General features: G+C 41.5%; 1 protein-coding gene across 3 annotated transcripts in view; it reads right to left on the reverse strand.

Moving 5' to 3' along the window:
* Positions 1–16,341, reverse strand: part of SNX19 (sorting nexin 19) — a 79,133-nt gene extending 62,792 nt beyond the window's left edge. For 2 of the 3 annotated variants that reach the window (XM_030220591.1, XM_030220590.1), the window contains exons 1-5: positions 13,625–15,665; positions 11,491–11,629; positions 10,635–10,735; positions 9,363–9,476; positions 3,568–3,695 (exon numbers count right to left, since the gene is read on the reverse strand). In XM_030220591.1, the coding sequence (XP_030076451.1) occupies positions 3,568–3,695; positions 9,363–9,476; positions 10,635–10,735; positions 11,491–11,629; positions 13,625–15,313 (2,171 nt within the window). In that variant the 5' untranslated portion in view covers positions 15,314–15,665. Of the gene's footprint in view, positions 1–3,567; positions 3,696–9,362; positions 9,477–10,634; positions 10,736–11,490; positions 11,630–13,624 lie in introns of all 3 variants that reach the window. The other variant, XM_030220592.1, reaches the window with a different exon arrangement.
* Between the last annotated feature and the right edge of the window lie 345 nt (positions 16,342–16,686).

A 16,686-nucleotide genomic window follows, 5' to 3' on the forward strand; every position in this document is an offset into this window, starting at 1 on the left:
ACCGTAGAAGTCTGCCCCGCTCCCGTTTTGTATCCCAATTACCAACGTCATCACCCAATCTCCGCTAAGATTCTAGCATTACTGTGTAAGAAGTTAAGATTTCTGCTGGGATTGGAACATTCTTAGCCATTCATTGTGAATCCCCATTAATTAAGAACATTAGAATAAACAAACTGGGTCAGACCAATGCTCCATCTAGCCTGGTACCCTGCTTCCAACAGTATTAGCAACATTCCACGCTACCAATCCCAGAGCAAGCAGCAGCTTCCCCAAGTCTGTCTCAATAGCAGACTATGGACTTTTCCTCCAGGAACTTGTCCAAACCTTTTTTAAACCCAGTTACGTTAACCACTGTTACCACATCGTCTGGCAATAAGTTCTAGAGCTTAACTATTTGCTGAGTGAAAAAATATTTCCTCCTATTTATTTTAAAAGTATTTCCATGTAATTTCATTACAAATGTGACTGGAAAACGACAGTGGGAACCAGTCCCCAACACCTGAAAATAATCAATCTTTGCAGCTTTTATTACTTGCCCATTGGTATCTCGGTGCAAATGAGCCTAGAAATGGACATCTGAGACTATTAAAAAGCAAAAATCACAGTTGCCTTTTGATGGTGATTGAGGGAAAAGTAACTTAAACCAAAGTACATCTAAATTCTAGCTCTGCAGACACTAGGAGACAAATTAAAATGTTACGATGTTCTCTGCTATGGAAGCAGATTGCAGTGAGGGAGCATCTTACACTGAAACTAAGTGAGTTTGTAACATAACAACGATGGCAAGGAAAGACAAATTTGTCCACCATTTCTGTTCAAGGTACTATGGTTATATCCCAGATGCCAGTCAGAATACGACCCCTTGTAAAGTTCTGGCCCTTATCTAAGTTGTTGTTTTTTTCATTAGTTCTCTAGCATCTTGAATATTCGTACAGGGAGTGGCACTTTGCAGTCTTATTCACATGATCACAGTAGGACACAGCACAAATGAGTAAATAAGTATACAAGATGCCATATTTAATCCAATACCTTACCCCCCCCCCCCTTCTCCATATCCCACCACGAAACCCTGCAGCAATCCAAACTACCTCCAAAACTAGTAAGCTTGCTGCTCATACCTCTGGGCCTCTTAGAATCCACATGGCCTTGCTGGACAGTATCTGGGACCCACGAACCCGACTAATCTAAGAGGAGCTGTCATCTGCTGTTACAAACCTGACTATCCTACTGTCTCATGCTTCCTTTCCTTACCCTTTGTTTTGTCCTCATTGTTTATTTATTTTATTTATTACATTTATAAGCTGCCTATTAACTAGGTAGGGAACAATAAAACACGTATAATAAAAATACATAGAATCAAATATAAAAAACAGACAAAATAATAGCATAATACAATTTATACACTAGTTCCACTCTTTTCTCCTGTACAAGAATTCACCCTTTATATAACACCTGAGAGGCACTCAGCATCAATGGCCCTTAATGCACAGGCAGCAAATCAGAAGACACCAAACAATGGTAGGGCAGTTTTAGCAACTCCAAATGACATCACAGTTTACTTCAACAGAAATGACATTCTCCACAAAAAATGATAGGATTAAAAATTAAGACTGTAAAGATTTGATAAAGAACTATTCAAAGCAATAAGTACAGGATAATTATTCATTTGTCCTTAAGTACAGGACCCTGTGACACCTCCGATGGATGTGTGCTTTGATATGAACCATTCATGTTACTGATGGAAGTATTCTAAACTGACCCATGCAGCCAAGTGGATAAATAAGATGGTTCTCTGTTGGTCGAGGACAGGATGGGAAGATATGTGACAGTCTTTAGAAACGATGACTACAGTCATCAGAAACAAAACAAAATTAGGTTTTAATGAGTTCTGTTAGAGCAAACAATTTGTAACACAACAGTCCAACCTCCATCCTCTTATGTGAAAAAATAAAGTTCAAACATGTAACTTTTTCTGACTACTTATGAACCTATGACATGGAAAATCTGCAATTTTCAATACTTTGGATCCGCCACTTTACTCACTTTTCCCAGAGACGGTCACACAGATCAATGCCTTGTGAAACTGCATCTAAGCCCAGAGGCCAGTCAGATAATTGTTTCTGTTGACATCTTCTGTTGCGATTTTTGTACAAGGTGGTATAACAAATCCAGTGTTCAACCAAGCTAAACTAGCCTGAGCCCAAAGAATAACTTCTAAGATCCTGTGCAATGTGCCCAGTCAAAGCCCCATGCTGGGATCTGCTATGCCACTTCCTGTTCTCACTCAGACTGGAACCATTTATGTCCAGAGCACACCTTGGTCAGTTACCCTACCACAAAATTCTTCAACAGCACAGGCTTAAAAAAATACGGAGATCGAAAATGGATTACATGCTGTTCCTGGGAGAAAAAGGGTGCAGGTTTCTGCTTCTGCTGGTCAACAAACACTCACAGGTGCCCCTTAGAGATGAAAGGTAGTTAAACATGTCTAACAGTGAAGCTCTTGAGACTGTTAGTACTACTGGAAAAGGTGCAGCGAAGGGCGACTAAAATGATAGCGGGGATGGGACAACTTCTCTATGAAGAAAGACTAAGGAGGCTAGGGCTTTTCAGCTTGGAGAAGAGACGGCTGAGGGGAGACATGATAGAGGTATATAAAATAATGAGTGGAATGGAACAGGTGGATGTGAAGCGTCTGTTCACGCTTTCCAAAAATACTAGGACTGGGGGCATGCGATGAAACTACAGTGTAGTACATTTAAAACAAATTGGAGAAAAGTTTTCTTCACCCAACGCGTAATTAAACACTAGAATTCGTTGCCGGAGAACGTGGTGAAGGCGGTTAGCTTGGCACAGTTTAAAAAGGGGTTAGACGGTTTCCTAAAGGACAAGTCCATAAACTGCTACTAAATGGACTTGGGAAAAATCCACAATTCCAGGACTAACATGTATAGAATGTCTGTACGTTTGGGAAGCTTGCCAGGTGCCCTTGGCCTGGATTGGCCGCTGTCGTGGATAGGATGCTGGGCTCGATGGACCCTTGGTCTTTTCCCAGTGTGGCATTACTTAAATACTTCCAAAAGAGCATTTTGTAACCTACAAACAATGGGGTATGGAGCTGGTGGGCTCTCCAGACCCCATGTGCCACATCTGTGCAGTTCTACACCACGTTACTGTCATAAAATCTCTATCTCCTTATCTTCACTTACAAGCTATTGACCTCAATAAGTAGGACCTTCCTGTCTGTTTCCAGACATCACAACCTGCCTCCCTTCTCACCTACTCAAATATGTTGACCTACAAGCATTTTACTCCTCAAATTCCCTCTGCACACATGCTTATTCTTCATCTCCATGAATGCTCCATCCATTCTCTACATGCAGACACTTCTCATCTTTCCAAATATACAATCTGTGTTCCCTCTAAAGCAGAGCTCTTTATCTCCGCCTATTCTTTTCTGCTCCCCCGACATAATTCCCTTCAAGAAAATAATACTTTATGCACTGCCTTTCAAGACATCAACAGATCACTGAAGGGTTGACAGCCTAGTGAAAATCTGACTCTTACTTAGACTTTTTTCCTTCAGTCTGGTGTTTTCCATCTACCTCTGCTTCACTCAAATCCTCTGTAGGGCTCTGTGGTTCAGACCTGGGAAAAGCAGTCTTCAAGGTGTCCACTATGGCATTAACAACCATCTGAGATCAGACAGAGAGAAGGATGAAAGGATAAAGACAAGAAATGTGATCGTTTCAAGGTAAGAATGCACCAGGAGCTGAAGAAACAGCATAAATTCCACATGGTAAGCATGCATCATTAACCAAGAAAGCTCTTTTAGACAACATAGGGAAACAAATTTAAAATGGCTAATGTGTAAAAAATAAAGGCCACTTACATTTGTGCATCGGGCTGTAGATATAGGCAGCAATTTTAAAAACAGACATGCACAGACTTCAAGGAGAAATACTGAGGGTGTGGTTTAGGTTGGACTCAAAGCATTCATGAATTTTGTATTACAATGGTTATACACATGTACCTGGGGGAAGTTCAGTGTAAGAATTTACATCTGTTTTAAGTCATGCACAACAGTCAGCTAACATGTTGTTTGGAGTGAAGCCCTGAAGGAGAGATTGCAGGAATTCCATGTATAAAAGGGAAAAAAAACGGTGATAGGAGTGTACTACCGTCTGCCTCGCCAGGATGAGCATGTAGACACAGAAATGATAAAAGAAATCAGAGACGCGAACAAAATGGGCAATGTGATAATAATGGGTGACTTCAATTATCCAAATATAGACTGGGTAAATGTAACATCGGGACACGCTACAGAGATACAATTCCTTGATGAAATCAAGGACAGCTTTATGGAGCAACTGGTGCAGGAGCCAACGAGAGAAGGAAAAATTCTAGACTTGGTCCTTAGTGGAGCGCATGATCTGGTGAGGGACGTTATGGTACTGGGGCCGCTTGATAACAGTGACCATAATATGATCAGTTTTGATATCGACCTTGAAGTAACTGAACACAGAAAGTCAAATACGTTAGCGTTTAACTTTAAAAAAGGAGACTATGATAAAATGAGAAGAACGGTTAAAAAAAAACTTAGGGGGGCAACTGAGAGAGTAAAAACTGTACAACAGGCTTGGACGCTGTTCAAAAATACCATCCTGGAGGCCCAGGCCATACATATTCCACGAATTAGAAAAGAAAGACGGCAGTCCAAAAGACAGCCGGCCTGGTTGAAAAGTGAGGTGAAGGAAGCTATTAGGGCTAAAAGAAACGCCTTCAGAAAATGGAAGAAGGAACCGTCTGAAAATAACAAGAAGCAGCATAAGGAGTGTCAAAGCAAATGCAAGGCGCAGATAAAGAAGGCCAAGAGGGATTACGAAAAAAAAGATAGCATTAGAGGCAAAAAAACATAGTAAAAATTTTTTTCAGTATATTAAAAGCAGGAAGCCGGCAAAAGAATCGGTTGGGCTGCTGGATGACCGAGGGGTAAAAGGGGCGATCAAGGAAGACAAAGACGTAGCAGAGAGACTGAATGAATTCTTTGCTTCGGTCTTCACCAAGGAAGATTTGGGTAGGATACCGGTGTCGGAAATGGTATCTCAAGTGGACGAGTCGGAGAAACTTACTGATTTCACGGTAAACCTGGAGGACGTAATGGGGCAGTTCAGCAAACTGAAGAGTAGCAAATCTCCTGGACCGGATGGTATTCATCCTAGAGTACTGATAGAACTGAAAAATGAGCTTGCGGAACTACTACTAGTGATATGCAACTTATCCTTAAAATCGAGCGTGGTACCGGAAGATTGGAGGGTGGCCAATGTAACGCCCTTTTTTAAAAAAAGCTCGAGGGGAGATCCGGGAAATTATAGACTGGTGAGTCTGACGTCGGTGCCGGGGAAAATGGTAGAGGCTATTATTAAAAACAAAATTACAGAGCACATCCGAGGACATGGATTACTGAGACCGAGTCAGCACGGCTTTTGTGTGGGGAAATCTTGCCTGACCAATTTACTTCAATTCTTTGAAGGAGTAAACAAACATGTGGACAAAGGGGAGCCGGTTGATATTGTGTATCTGGATTTTCAAAAGGCGTTTGACAAGGTACCTCATGAAAGGCTACAGAGGAAATTGGAGGGTCATGGGATAGGAGGAAATGTCCTATTGTGGATTAAAAACTGGTTAAAGGATAGGAAACAGAGAGTGGGGTTAAATGGGCAGTATTCACAATGGAGAAGGGTAGTTAGTGGGGTTCCTCAGGGGTCTGTGCTAGGACCGCTGCTTTTTAATATATTTATAAATGATTTAGAGATGGGAGTAACTAGCGAGGTAATTAAATTTGCTGATGACACAAAGTTATTCAAAGTCGTTAACTGGGCGGCTAAATGGCAGATGACGTTTAATGTGAGCAAGTGCAAGGTGATGCATGTGGGAAAAACCCCCCCGAATTATAGCTACGTCATGCAAGGTTCCACGTTAGGAGTTACGGACCAAGAAAGGGATCTGGGTGTCGTCGTCGATAACACACTGAAACCTTCTGCTCAGTGTGCTGCTGCGGCTAGGAAAGCGAATAGAATGTTGGGTATTATTAGGAAAGGTATGGAAAACAGGTGTGAGGATGTTATAATGCCGTTGTATCGCTCCATGGTGCGACCGCACCTTGAGTATTGTGTTCAATTCTGGTCGCCGCATCTCAAGAAAGATATAGTAGAATTGGAAAAGGTGCAGCGAAGGGCGACTAAAATGATAGCGGGGATGGGACGACTTCCCTATGAAGAAAGACTAAGGAGGCTAGGGCTATTCAGCTTGGAGAAGAGACGGCTGAGGGGAGACATGATAGAGGTATATAAAATAATGAGTGGAGTGGAACAGGTGGATGTGAAGCGTCTGTTCAAGCTTTCCAAAAATACTAGGACTAGGGGGCATGCGATTAAACTACAGTGTAGTAAATTTAAAACAAATCGGAGAAAATTTTTCTTCACCCAACGTGTAATTAAACTCTGAAATTCATTGCCGGAAAATGTGGTGGAGGCGGTTAGCTTAGCAGAGTTTAAAAAGGGGTTGGACGGTTTCCTAAAGGACAAGTCAATAAACCGCTACTAAACGGACTTGGAAAAATCCAAAATTCCAGGAATAACACGTATAGAATGTTTGTACGTTTGGGAAGCTTGCCAGGTGCCCTTGGCCTGGATTGGCCGCTGTCGTGGACAAGATGCTGGGCTCGATGGACTCTTGGTCTTTTCCCAGTATGGCATTACTTATGTACTTATGTACTAATTCTGCTTACTTCTGTGAAGTTAAAAACCACCTTAAAATTGAAATATTGGAGGGCTGAGAGTCAAAGGATTTATGTTCCTACCTTCGACAGTTACATTGGTCTCCTTGAAAATGTACTAGGACCGAGTGTCTAAATTCATACTCAAAATTTCACTAATTTAAGAGCATTAAAAATAGACAAGAGGGGTGGATTTAAGCAGAGAGAAAAAAAAACCACTTAGGAGCTTGGCACGGATTTTCGGGACTAAACTGATAAATTAGGCTCATAAACCTAGGCAAATGAATGCGAGGCCCATATTTATAAAGGACAATTTTAATCTCCTAAATTAAAATGAATTTTCAGCTGAAAACAGGGCAAATAGGGCCTCTATTACAAAGCAAATGTGGCAAATGAGAGGAAGCCCATTCAATTCCTATGTGCTTCCTCTCATTTGTCTTGTGGGAATCGCTAGAGCGGCTCTGTAAAAGAAGCCCATATTTAGGAGCAAAGATTGTTTAATATTAGTAGTAGTAGAAAGAGAAGTTGTTTCCCAAATGAACACACTGAGTCGCAAAACAAACAAACAAACAAACAAACAAAAGAATGGGGGGAGACCAATCTAGTTCCAACAAAAGGGCAAACATTTATTAAACATACACAGCAGACTCTACAGTAGACAAAATGCAGTTCTGTGTTTTGGCACAAAACAAAATTTTTTTTTTCACCTAATGGAGTATCTTGCTTTTATAACTGTTAATTGGTTCATATTGTTATATTTCTTCTTTGGGTAGATGGTGTAACTAGGCAAATATTTTTTTGCACTGCTGAAATCATACATTGTTGTACACGAAATTGGTAAGCTCTGCCTTTTTTTTTTTTAATTACTTTCTACATGCTGAGCATGTTTTTATTTATTTGGCCTGCTCTTTTTAATTGAACAAGTTTGTATGTTATTTATATTTATAATCATTATTGCAGTTTTATCACTTTTTTGTAATTGATTATATACTTATCTTTGATTGTCTTTACATGTTATTTTATGTATTTTTTCTGTAGAATTGTTTGACTCCTGAGGCAGGTGCTGTTTTGAGCTGAAATGCAGGACTGTGTTGAGTTTGCTGTGTATTTTTAATAAATGTTTGCCCTTGTGTTGGAACTAGATTGGTCTCCCCCCATTCTTTCTTTGTTGGTTTTGCTGAACATTTTAGAAGCCCAGCCTTTCTGAATCTTTATTTTACACACCAGCCGCCACATTTCCATATATATTCAGCAGTGCTATATGTATCACAGCGATAGTCAGCTACTATCCATACAGTTAAGCAGTTTAAATTAAGATTGATTTTTATGGTTGTCTGAAATTTAACCATTTAGCTATACAGATAGCAGCTGAATATCTCCAGTTACCTGTCTCTGGATACTGACATGATGATCTGTACAAATTTTCAATGGCACTCTATTCATGAATGGGGCCCTTATATAATTAGCAAATGCCACTAAATGTTTAAGTTCTTTTGAATACTGACCTGCTTAAGTGCTGCAGCTCAGCTCTTTTATTGGATCCTCATGGATATGCATGTATAACACCCTGAGTGAAACTGCTCTATCATTGTACATTTTCTTTTGTAAAATGGCATCTTTTAAGGCTAATTATGTCAGATGCAGATTTTTTTGTGGCCCTATGCATATTTTACAAAAGGTTCTGCGTTCAGCGAGCTTTTTGTAAAATACATTGCTAATTATGAACATCCTGACTTACATGTCTGTTTTCAAAACCAGATGCCCTATACAAATTAGGCTGGAAGAATCATAATTTGGACATGTAACATTTTAAGAGAGTACTTTACAGCTTAATATAACTGAAGGACACATCTAAAAGGACAAAACCCAAGTCACAGGGAGATAAAGAGAGCAATTCTATAAAGTGTGTCAAAAGGCACCATTGACAGGTAGGCAACTACGTGCACTAGGCACTATTCTAAAAGGTAGCGCCAAATTGCAAGAGGGGGGCCGTACACGTGGGTAGAGCATGGGCAGACTGTGGGTATCTCTCTCAGGTACATGCATAGTTTATACAATACTATTGTCACTTGGTACACCTAGTCATGCCAACATATGCCTGCCATTGATACGGCATTAAGAGAGAGTGTGAATGCCTATTTACATCAGTATTCTATAACAGAATCTTGGCACCTATTCTATAATGGAATTTAGCTGCCTAGGTTTCATTATAGAACACTAATATAACCCAGCATCCATGCGCCTAACATTTCGGCACTTATGCTGGCCATAAGCTGCTTTAAGTGTGAGCTCCTAAGTGCAGCAGCGACACGTGTAACTTACAGTATCCTCAGTTCAGAGAAAAGACTCCTGTGCCTTCAGAGGGCTGACTTCTCTTGTTTTTCCTTTCAGGATTCAGAAAATGGCTGCTTCCATGAACATGATTAAGGCAGGCTTACTGGCAGACACATCTCCCTTCAGTACCTTGTCTACAGAACTACATCTTCAAACCCAAAGGGACCCTTTCTCCTACTTTATTTTTCCTGCAGAAGGGCATCTCTGTCAGTTTGAATACAGTTCAGGATAAACCCTACCTCATCCTTACCTTGTCTAGCCGGGGAAAAGGTTTCTTCACAAAGGCGATCCGGGCATCTGTATTGAGAGCTAGAAACTCCTGGACCTCCTCACTATTGGCAATCTCTGGGACGACACACACTTGCTAAAAGAACAATGCATTCAATTTTGAATGACTGTGCATCTCGAGCTAACCACTATAACCATCTTGAAACTGGCTAGTTACTCCGAGCAACACTGCAATGACAGATATGATTTCACACAGAAAGGTCAGCTGTGAAGATATCAGTTTATTTAAAACATTCACAGAATCACCAATTCACTACTGTTCTCAGCAGCATACAATATAACATAAGCCATTAAAATACAAACACAGATAAAGCAAACCTAATTACACCTCCCATCCATCCTACACCTGAAACCCATTTCAGTATCCCACCCCTCCCAATATATTATCACCTTAATCTTAATGTTCCCTCTAAACTGCTTTGAGCTGTGCGGCAGTTATCTGCTGGCATTCCTGCTAGTGAAAGGAGATGCAATATTGTGCTTTCAATCACGAGGGCCAGGGACAACTGAAAGTGCAATATCACTGCACATCCCACAACCAGCAGGAACGCTGGCGGAGTAGCCCCGTGCAACTCAAAGCTGCTTAGCATATATAGCTGCTTAATATATCACTACTCAGGTTTAGGTTTAATTAAAACTTGATATACCGCTTTTCTTTGTTGAAGGTCAGCATTCAAAAGCTCAAAATGAAATGCACTGTGCTATTTCCTAAAACTCTGAGCATTCTCTACTCAACACAGTTCTAGCTGTAAAGTACATGAAAACCACAGAGTAATATGCAAATCCAGAAGAGAAGACAGAGTACTGCCACAAATAAAATTTCTTTGGAAGATGTGATCTTTTATTTAAAAACCTGGCATGGCCATGTTTCGCCCTCAGGCTGCATCAGGGGTACAGTGATACAGCAACTCCCAGTGTCAAAAGTTATTTGATTTATACAATACAAGAGCAATGTAAAACTCTCTCATAATATTCCTTGCGCTGCATTACATCGTAAGTCAAACTACCAAAGAAGTGAGGGAGCGCTTTTCAAATAAGTGAAAGTCTTGGTATATTGCTTTGCTAAACATTTTTCAAACATATTTTCAGGAGAAGTGAGCTGAAACTTTTGGGGTGGCTATACACAGTGGGTAAATTTGGAAGGGGTGTATTTCCCTCTCTCCTCTGAAAGAGAAATGAATACCCTTGAGAAGATTCTTCTTCAATAAGAGGCAGGAAATGAGTCTCTCCATACCTTCAGGAAGGACTCCAGGAGGCTCTTCCGTGCTTCCACCTTCTCACTGTCCATGTTCCCAAATGGCAGGTCTGGGAAGAGTTTCCTTGGCCCTTTTATGTCTGAAAAGAAAAACAGATAAAAGTCTTGGTTTAGAAAGGAGCTAGAAAAAACTGGCAAACAGTGCACATGATCCTCAACACAAACTGACACCAGATAGCGCAGTGCCAATACTGATCACTGGCAGAGCACATAAAAACATTTAAATTTTGGGGTACTGTTGTATAGCACCCTGTATAATATGCTAGTGTACGGTGACTGAAAATGAGAATGTCTTGGATGACACAATAAACAGGCACTTGTCTTGTTTTCTGAGCACACGACACATTACTTAACTAGATTTTGATTCTGTAGAGCTAACTGATTTTTAATAGATTAAAGGTACAAGTCTGATCAATTAACTAGCAAAAATATTACAAGATAATTTCATACAAATTTTGAATGTTGTTTAAAAAAAAAAAAAAAGCTCCCCTGGACCCAATAAATAGTATTAGAAAGCTGATACCAACATATACAGTACAAGACTCTGCAGTGTCTTCCTGGCAGACAAGTCATAGCTCTGTTGGCGAAGATATTTCCTCCTTGCATCAGTTAATACTAGGAGAGCTGTACTTGCCCTGCTCACAGCCCCCACGATGACTTGTATTAGCTAAAATTCATACTTTAATTTGGGCTGTTGCACTTACAGTGGAACAGAATTTAGGTTTGCAGGGCATGGCACTTTTGCAATGTTATCCACATGACTTCAGAAATAAATATGACCTCAGAAAAACACATCACAAATGACACCAATGAGCCAGGTGCCCCGAAAACTCACGTTTAATGAACTTGCGAAAATCTGGCTTCTCCTCCAGTCTGGTCTGCAAGTTCAGAAATTCACGGTAGCGCCGATTCACTGTGTGGTATGCCAGGGGTTGCAAGCTGCCAAGGTTCTCACTATCCAATGCCGTCTCATACTGTGGGAGAGAGAAGGACAAGATGATCGTCACTTGGTTGGGAGGGGGGGGGGAGGGGGAAGGATCAATCATATGGCTTTTGAAGAACCCATCTCAGATTATCACCATTATCAGAAATTGCTACTCCTGCCAGAGGACCCTATAAAACCATTTACAAAGATTCCAGGATCCACTTTCATACTGAGATAAAGGAGCTGCTTATCAATACTTCAGCGTTGCAGTCCTAAGATATTCTACTAGAACTACTGTATTTTCAAGCATATAAGCCGCACCCTTGTATATGCCACAGATTTTCTGCCTTTGTGTAAATGTGCCTGTGCGTAAGCTACACCTATGTATTAGCCACCCCTCAAATAGGCCACTAAAATGAACATGGGATGGAAACCAATGAGATTAAATAGCGATGCTATCTGTCCTGCCTTGAACCTGAACCGCTTTACGAGGTAAGTAGACAGACTGGCATTATCATGTGTGCTTTGTACTTAAAATATAAGACTCATCGTCTGGCAGTGATGCTTTATGCACAAATAAATCTTATAACTTAGAAAGTATGACTACACTGAATTATCATTCTGCGTACAGAAACATATTCCATATGTCTACCCGGTACTTGGGCTGTAATTCCAATTAAAATGCTTCCTGCACATAGCAAGATTATGTGATGAACATCATATTGTCTGATTCACTGATAACAGACACTCATGTTATTTGCCACATCCCCTCTTATAAGAATGTACAAATGAATGTTAGCCGCAGCACACATACACAAAAATACGGTAGTGGAGGAGTAGCCTAATGGTTAGTGCAGTGGACTTTGATCCTGGGGAACTGAGTTCGATTCCCACTGCAGCTCCTTGTGACTCTGGGCAAAGTCACTTAACCCTCCATTGCCCCGGTACAAAATAAGTACCTGAATATATGTAAACCACTTTGAATGTAGTTGCAAAAACCTCAGAAAGGTGGTATATCAAGTCCCATTTCCCCTTTATTGTACTTAATATACTGCCATTAGGCAAAACCATCACAGCAATTTACAGTACAATTAACTTAAAATATAGTCAGAAATAGAAATCAAAACATGAGATCAAAAATGACAAGAATGTCACAACAGTGAAAAGTATAGTATGTTCCAAACCTATACACATAGTAGCTCCAACAAATCAATAGCACAGGTATGCAGATACCTTTAGTAGACAATTTTCAAAGGGATTTAGCTGTAAACTGCTTTGAGAGTGCTAATATTCTTCGTTTACTTATTCTCCTACTTAATTTTTTTTAGGGGACGTTTGAGTGTTTTTAGCGCATGGTAAAATTAGCGCACGCTAAACGCCAAGACATCCATATATTCCTATGGGCGTCTCTAGAGTTAGAGCTCGCTAAAAACGCTAGCGTGCCTATAGCACAGCTTAGTAAACAGGGCCTTAAGTATGACAATAAGTAAACGAAGTTACCCAATGAAAACCTCCAAGGATGAGAACTGCATACCGCCTTATGCCTAGAAGTACACGCATACTTCTAGTAGGATTAAAAAACAGCTATTGTTGGGGGGGCGTGTTAGAACCAAGTAAACTATAATGCAGACCTAAATTTGTCTATCTTCCACCCACAGAACAGCAAAACATGCATATGTGTAAGTGAATCTGCCAACATTCAGGTAGTTTTCCTCTAACAACTACTGGTTGGTAGTTTTGTGAATATTGTCTCACAAATAATGTGTAACAGGGCTACTGGGGCCTTTTCTATCCTGAGGAAGGAATCTTAGTATTCTAAAAACCTGCATGTTAAAATATTCTTAGGAAGGTCTTGTGCGTGGTGATGGAGGCTGCTACAACCAAAAATAAAACAGACTTCCTTCTCTCCCTCTCTATTCACCTATGGGACTCAGCAATCAAGTGTGGACCCAATGACAGTCTCATATTTCAGCTGTCACCCTCAGGTCAAGTCCACTTTGCCTCTTTCTCAGTGTAGGAACACATATTGCAGAATGTGAGTTACCTTGACAGTATAGAGTGTGTACGGGTGGGAACCAGTCCCACTGTGTTCCCGAGCTGTGATGGTGCCTGTGATCCTCAGGTTCTGGATAACCACAGGGCCATCAGGGCTGCTAAGAGGTTGGAAGATGAAAGCATCCATGGGGACAGTAGGTGAAGAGCTTAGTATGGGAGCAGCAGGTGCTGTTTCAAGCTGACTCTGCATGAGACCCTCTAAGTGCAAAGGTTCTTTCTCTATGGAAGAGGGGGGCTTTGGAGATATGTTCCCTGTTTCATCATGAGGTGCAGGAATTGCAGAGATAAGGTTTGTGTCTTCTTTTAGGACTTTTGGGTTATTCAGAATCTCAGGACCTGAGTTTGGTACTGTTACTGGGGTGCTGAGGAGTGAGCCAAATGCAGAGATTCCGTCTCTGGTCATGATGTCTGCTTCACCATCACCCTCTTCATCTGGGATCATGGGGACATCTGTGTACGTGACAGAGTCCTGGAAACAGTCAGTGAGAAGTTCTTCAGGGGCAAGGCCCACCAAAGGGTCCATCTCCTTTCCCAGGTCTGACATAGGGGATTCTGGCTCAGAGTCCTCACAAAAGAAGAGAGGGCTCTCAGCATTAGGATGCAAGTGATGCATGGACTTTTGGGTTCTTGTGGCAGGGTCATCACTGAAGTGTGAATGCTTTGTCTCCTCCTCTGTCTCTTGATGCTCATACTCAAAACTGTCCACCACATCATAACTTGATAGGTCAAAAGCTGTTGGAGTGTACAGGACAATATCTGGCATGACTTCAATGTGAACTTTCAGGGGCAAAGAACATGGTACTGGAGGTTGTAAGGGTGGAACTTCCACTCTTTCCTTATCTTTTTCTTCCACGTTAAAAGCTGATTTTGAGAAAATATCTGTGACGATTAAGTTGATCCAATCTGGCTCAGACATTCTGTTGATCAGGGGCAAAAGGACATTACAAGTGATCAGCTCTACCATCACACATTTGCCAATCGGTGTTTCTAGATGGGGTTTGGGAACCAGTATGCTCAACAAGAGGTTTGTAATACCTCGGGTATATTTGAGTTCCATGGCAGTGGACTGTACTGCCACATGTGGAGGGAAGAATTTGCTGTAATCCTTCCAGAGCTGGTCTGCCCTCACAGTAAGATCACTGGAAAGTGCACTGGAATCCAAGCCATCCACTATTTCTTTAGCCTTCATATAGCTCTGGAGGTGACATCCTACAAGAACCAAAACCTTTTGGATAAGTGTGCCTTGGTTCACTAACTGTACTCTTCTCTTTAGTTCTGCTGCCATGCGACTCAGTGCTCCTCGCACTTCATCTTCAAGACGTGGCTCACAGCTCAATGAACGGTACCAAGACAACACAAAGTCCCGGATGATCTTCTGAATAGTCTGGCTGATCTCATTCTCCAAGTGTTGTTGAGCATCTGGATTCTGTGGGAGGCTCTCTAAACTGACAAATCTTTCCAGGTGGATCTGATTGCTGGTGCTCATTACAATTTGTAATCCTAGCCACACCCCCAATGCCATCAGTAAGGTGCACAGCAGGATGAGAAGCCATAAATTAACCAGCAGATGGACCACTATCAACCAGAGTAGGACAGCACTAATGGCCAACAACTTACTCCTTGTCAACTCACCAAATACCAAAAGCATGCTTTGAGCACAGTCATTTAATCTAAACATCTTATTCTAGGTTCTGACATTCTAAATTAAAAAAAAACAAAACAGCCCTCACACCATTCTGATAAACTCACCCTAAAGAGTACACATTTAGTGCCAGGCTAGATCTTCATAAATTAATAACTTCTAGACGCTTATATGTTATTTTAATGGAGCAAAATATATTTGGTCCATCTTTAAGCACAAGTCTCTGACAGAATAATAATGCAGCACCTCACCCACTTGTGGCCCCTAAATCACAGGCCCACAGAATTCTTGGACTTACCATCTTAAATAGAAGAAAAATGGAGAAGGGGGCAGAAGGGTCAAGTGAATCCCCCTGCTCTACCAGTAGTCTCTCAGAAGTAAACATTACATTCACCTACCAACAAGCAAAACACAGGCACCAGAGTTATATCATTACCTTCTGATCGCTCCCGGAGAACCAACGCTAATTTTCCCCTAGGATAACTATTCCAAGGGAATCAACGTTTGGGCAAACGCCCCCCCCCCCCCCCCAACCATTTATTCAGCTCATTGAATAACTAAGGCTGACCAGGGTCAGTACTGTTCTAATTTCTACATGCCTAGCGCAATTTTAAAGCAAAGCAGCAGAAGAAATTCTTTTGGGTAACACCAAAGTCTCAGCTTCCCCTCCCCTGCCATTACTAAATAAATACTCAAATAACTATCACAACTTCAATGTATATTAAAGATCAAACGAGGAGGGGCGGGAATGGCTGTTGTGTGTATAGGGGCAGCTTATTCAGGGTCCCTTGCAATAAGATTCTATGGCTATAATTTAAAACTTTTTTTTTTTATTTTAAATTCCTCTCCACGTTTGGCAGGTGCCTGCTACTGCAGCTGGGTTTTGCAGTCCTGTCTCCAGCTGAGATATTCCGGGTAGTGGTATGCCGTGCTGCCCCAGGCCCAGCTGCGTTGCTCCCAAATTCTGCTGCCCCTCTGCTGTAGCAGGAAACTAAGTCTAGAAAGCAACCCCTGGTGGCCCCGACCGAGATGGGCTTCTCTCGGTATTCGGCACCCAGTTTCCGGGGTCAGCGGAAAAGCCGAAGAGGCAGAACAGCTGCAACCACAGAGAACTAGACGTCTCAAGTCTTTGCAGTGCCCTCTAGGGTCCAGGAGGACTGGAGCGGCAGTAGAAGAAGAGGATTTGCACTGCAGGATTTTTCTATCATAGACGACTTTTGATCGGGCAACGTCTGCTGATTATCCAGTCGTGGTGTACGACATCTTAAAAACTAGGTAAAACCAGGACACAACCAAGACTGGATTAACCTATTCCTTTGATATGTAAGTAAGTAACCTACATAGGTACATAAGTATTGCCGGGGCGGCCCAAGGCAATCTGTTGCCTGAGACGAAGGATGACTCCTCAT

This window comes from Microcaecilia unicolor, chromosome 12, assembly GCF_901765095.1.
Source record: "Microcaecilia unicolor chromosome 12, aMicUni1.1, whole genome shotgun sequence".
Lineage (NCBI taxonomy): Eukaryota > Metazoa > Chordata > Amphibia > Gymnophiona > Siphonopidae > Microcaecilia > Microcaecilia unicolor.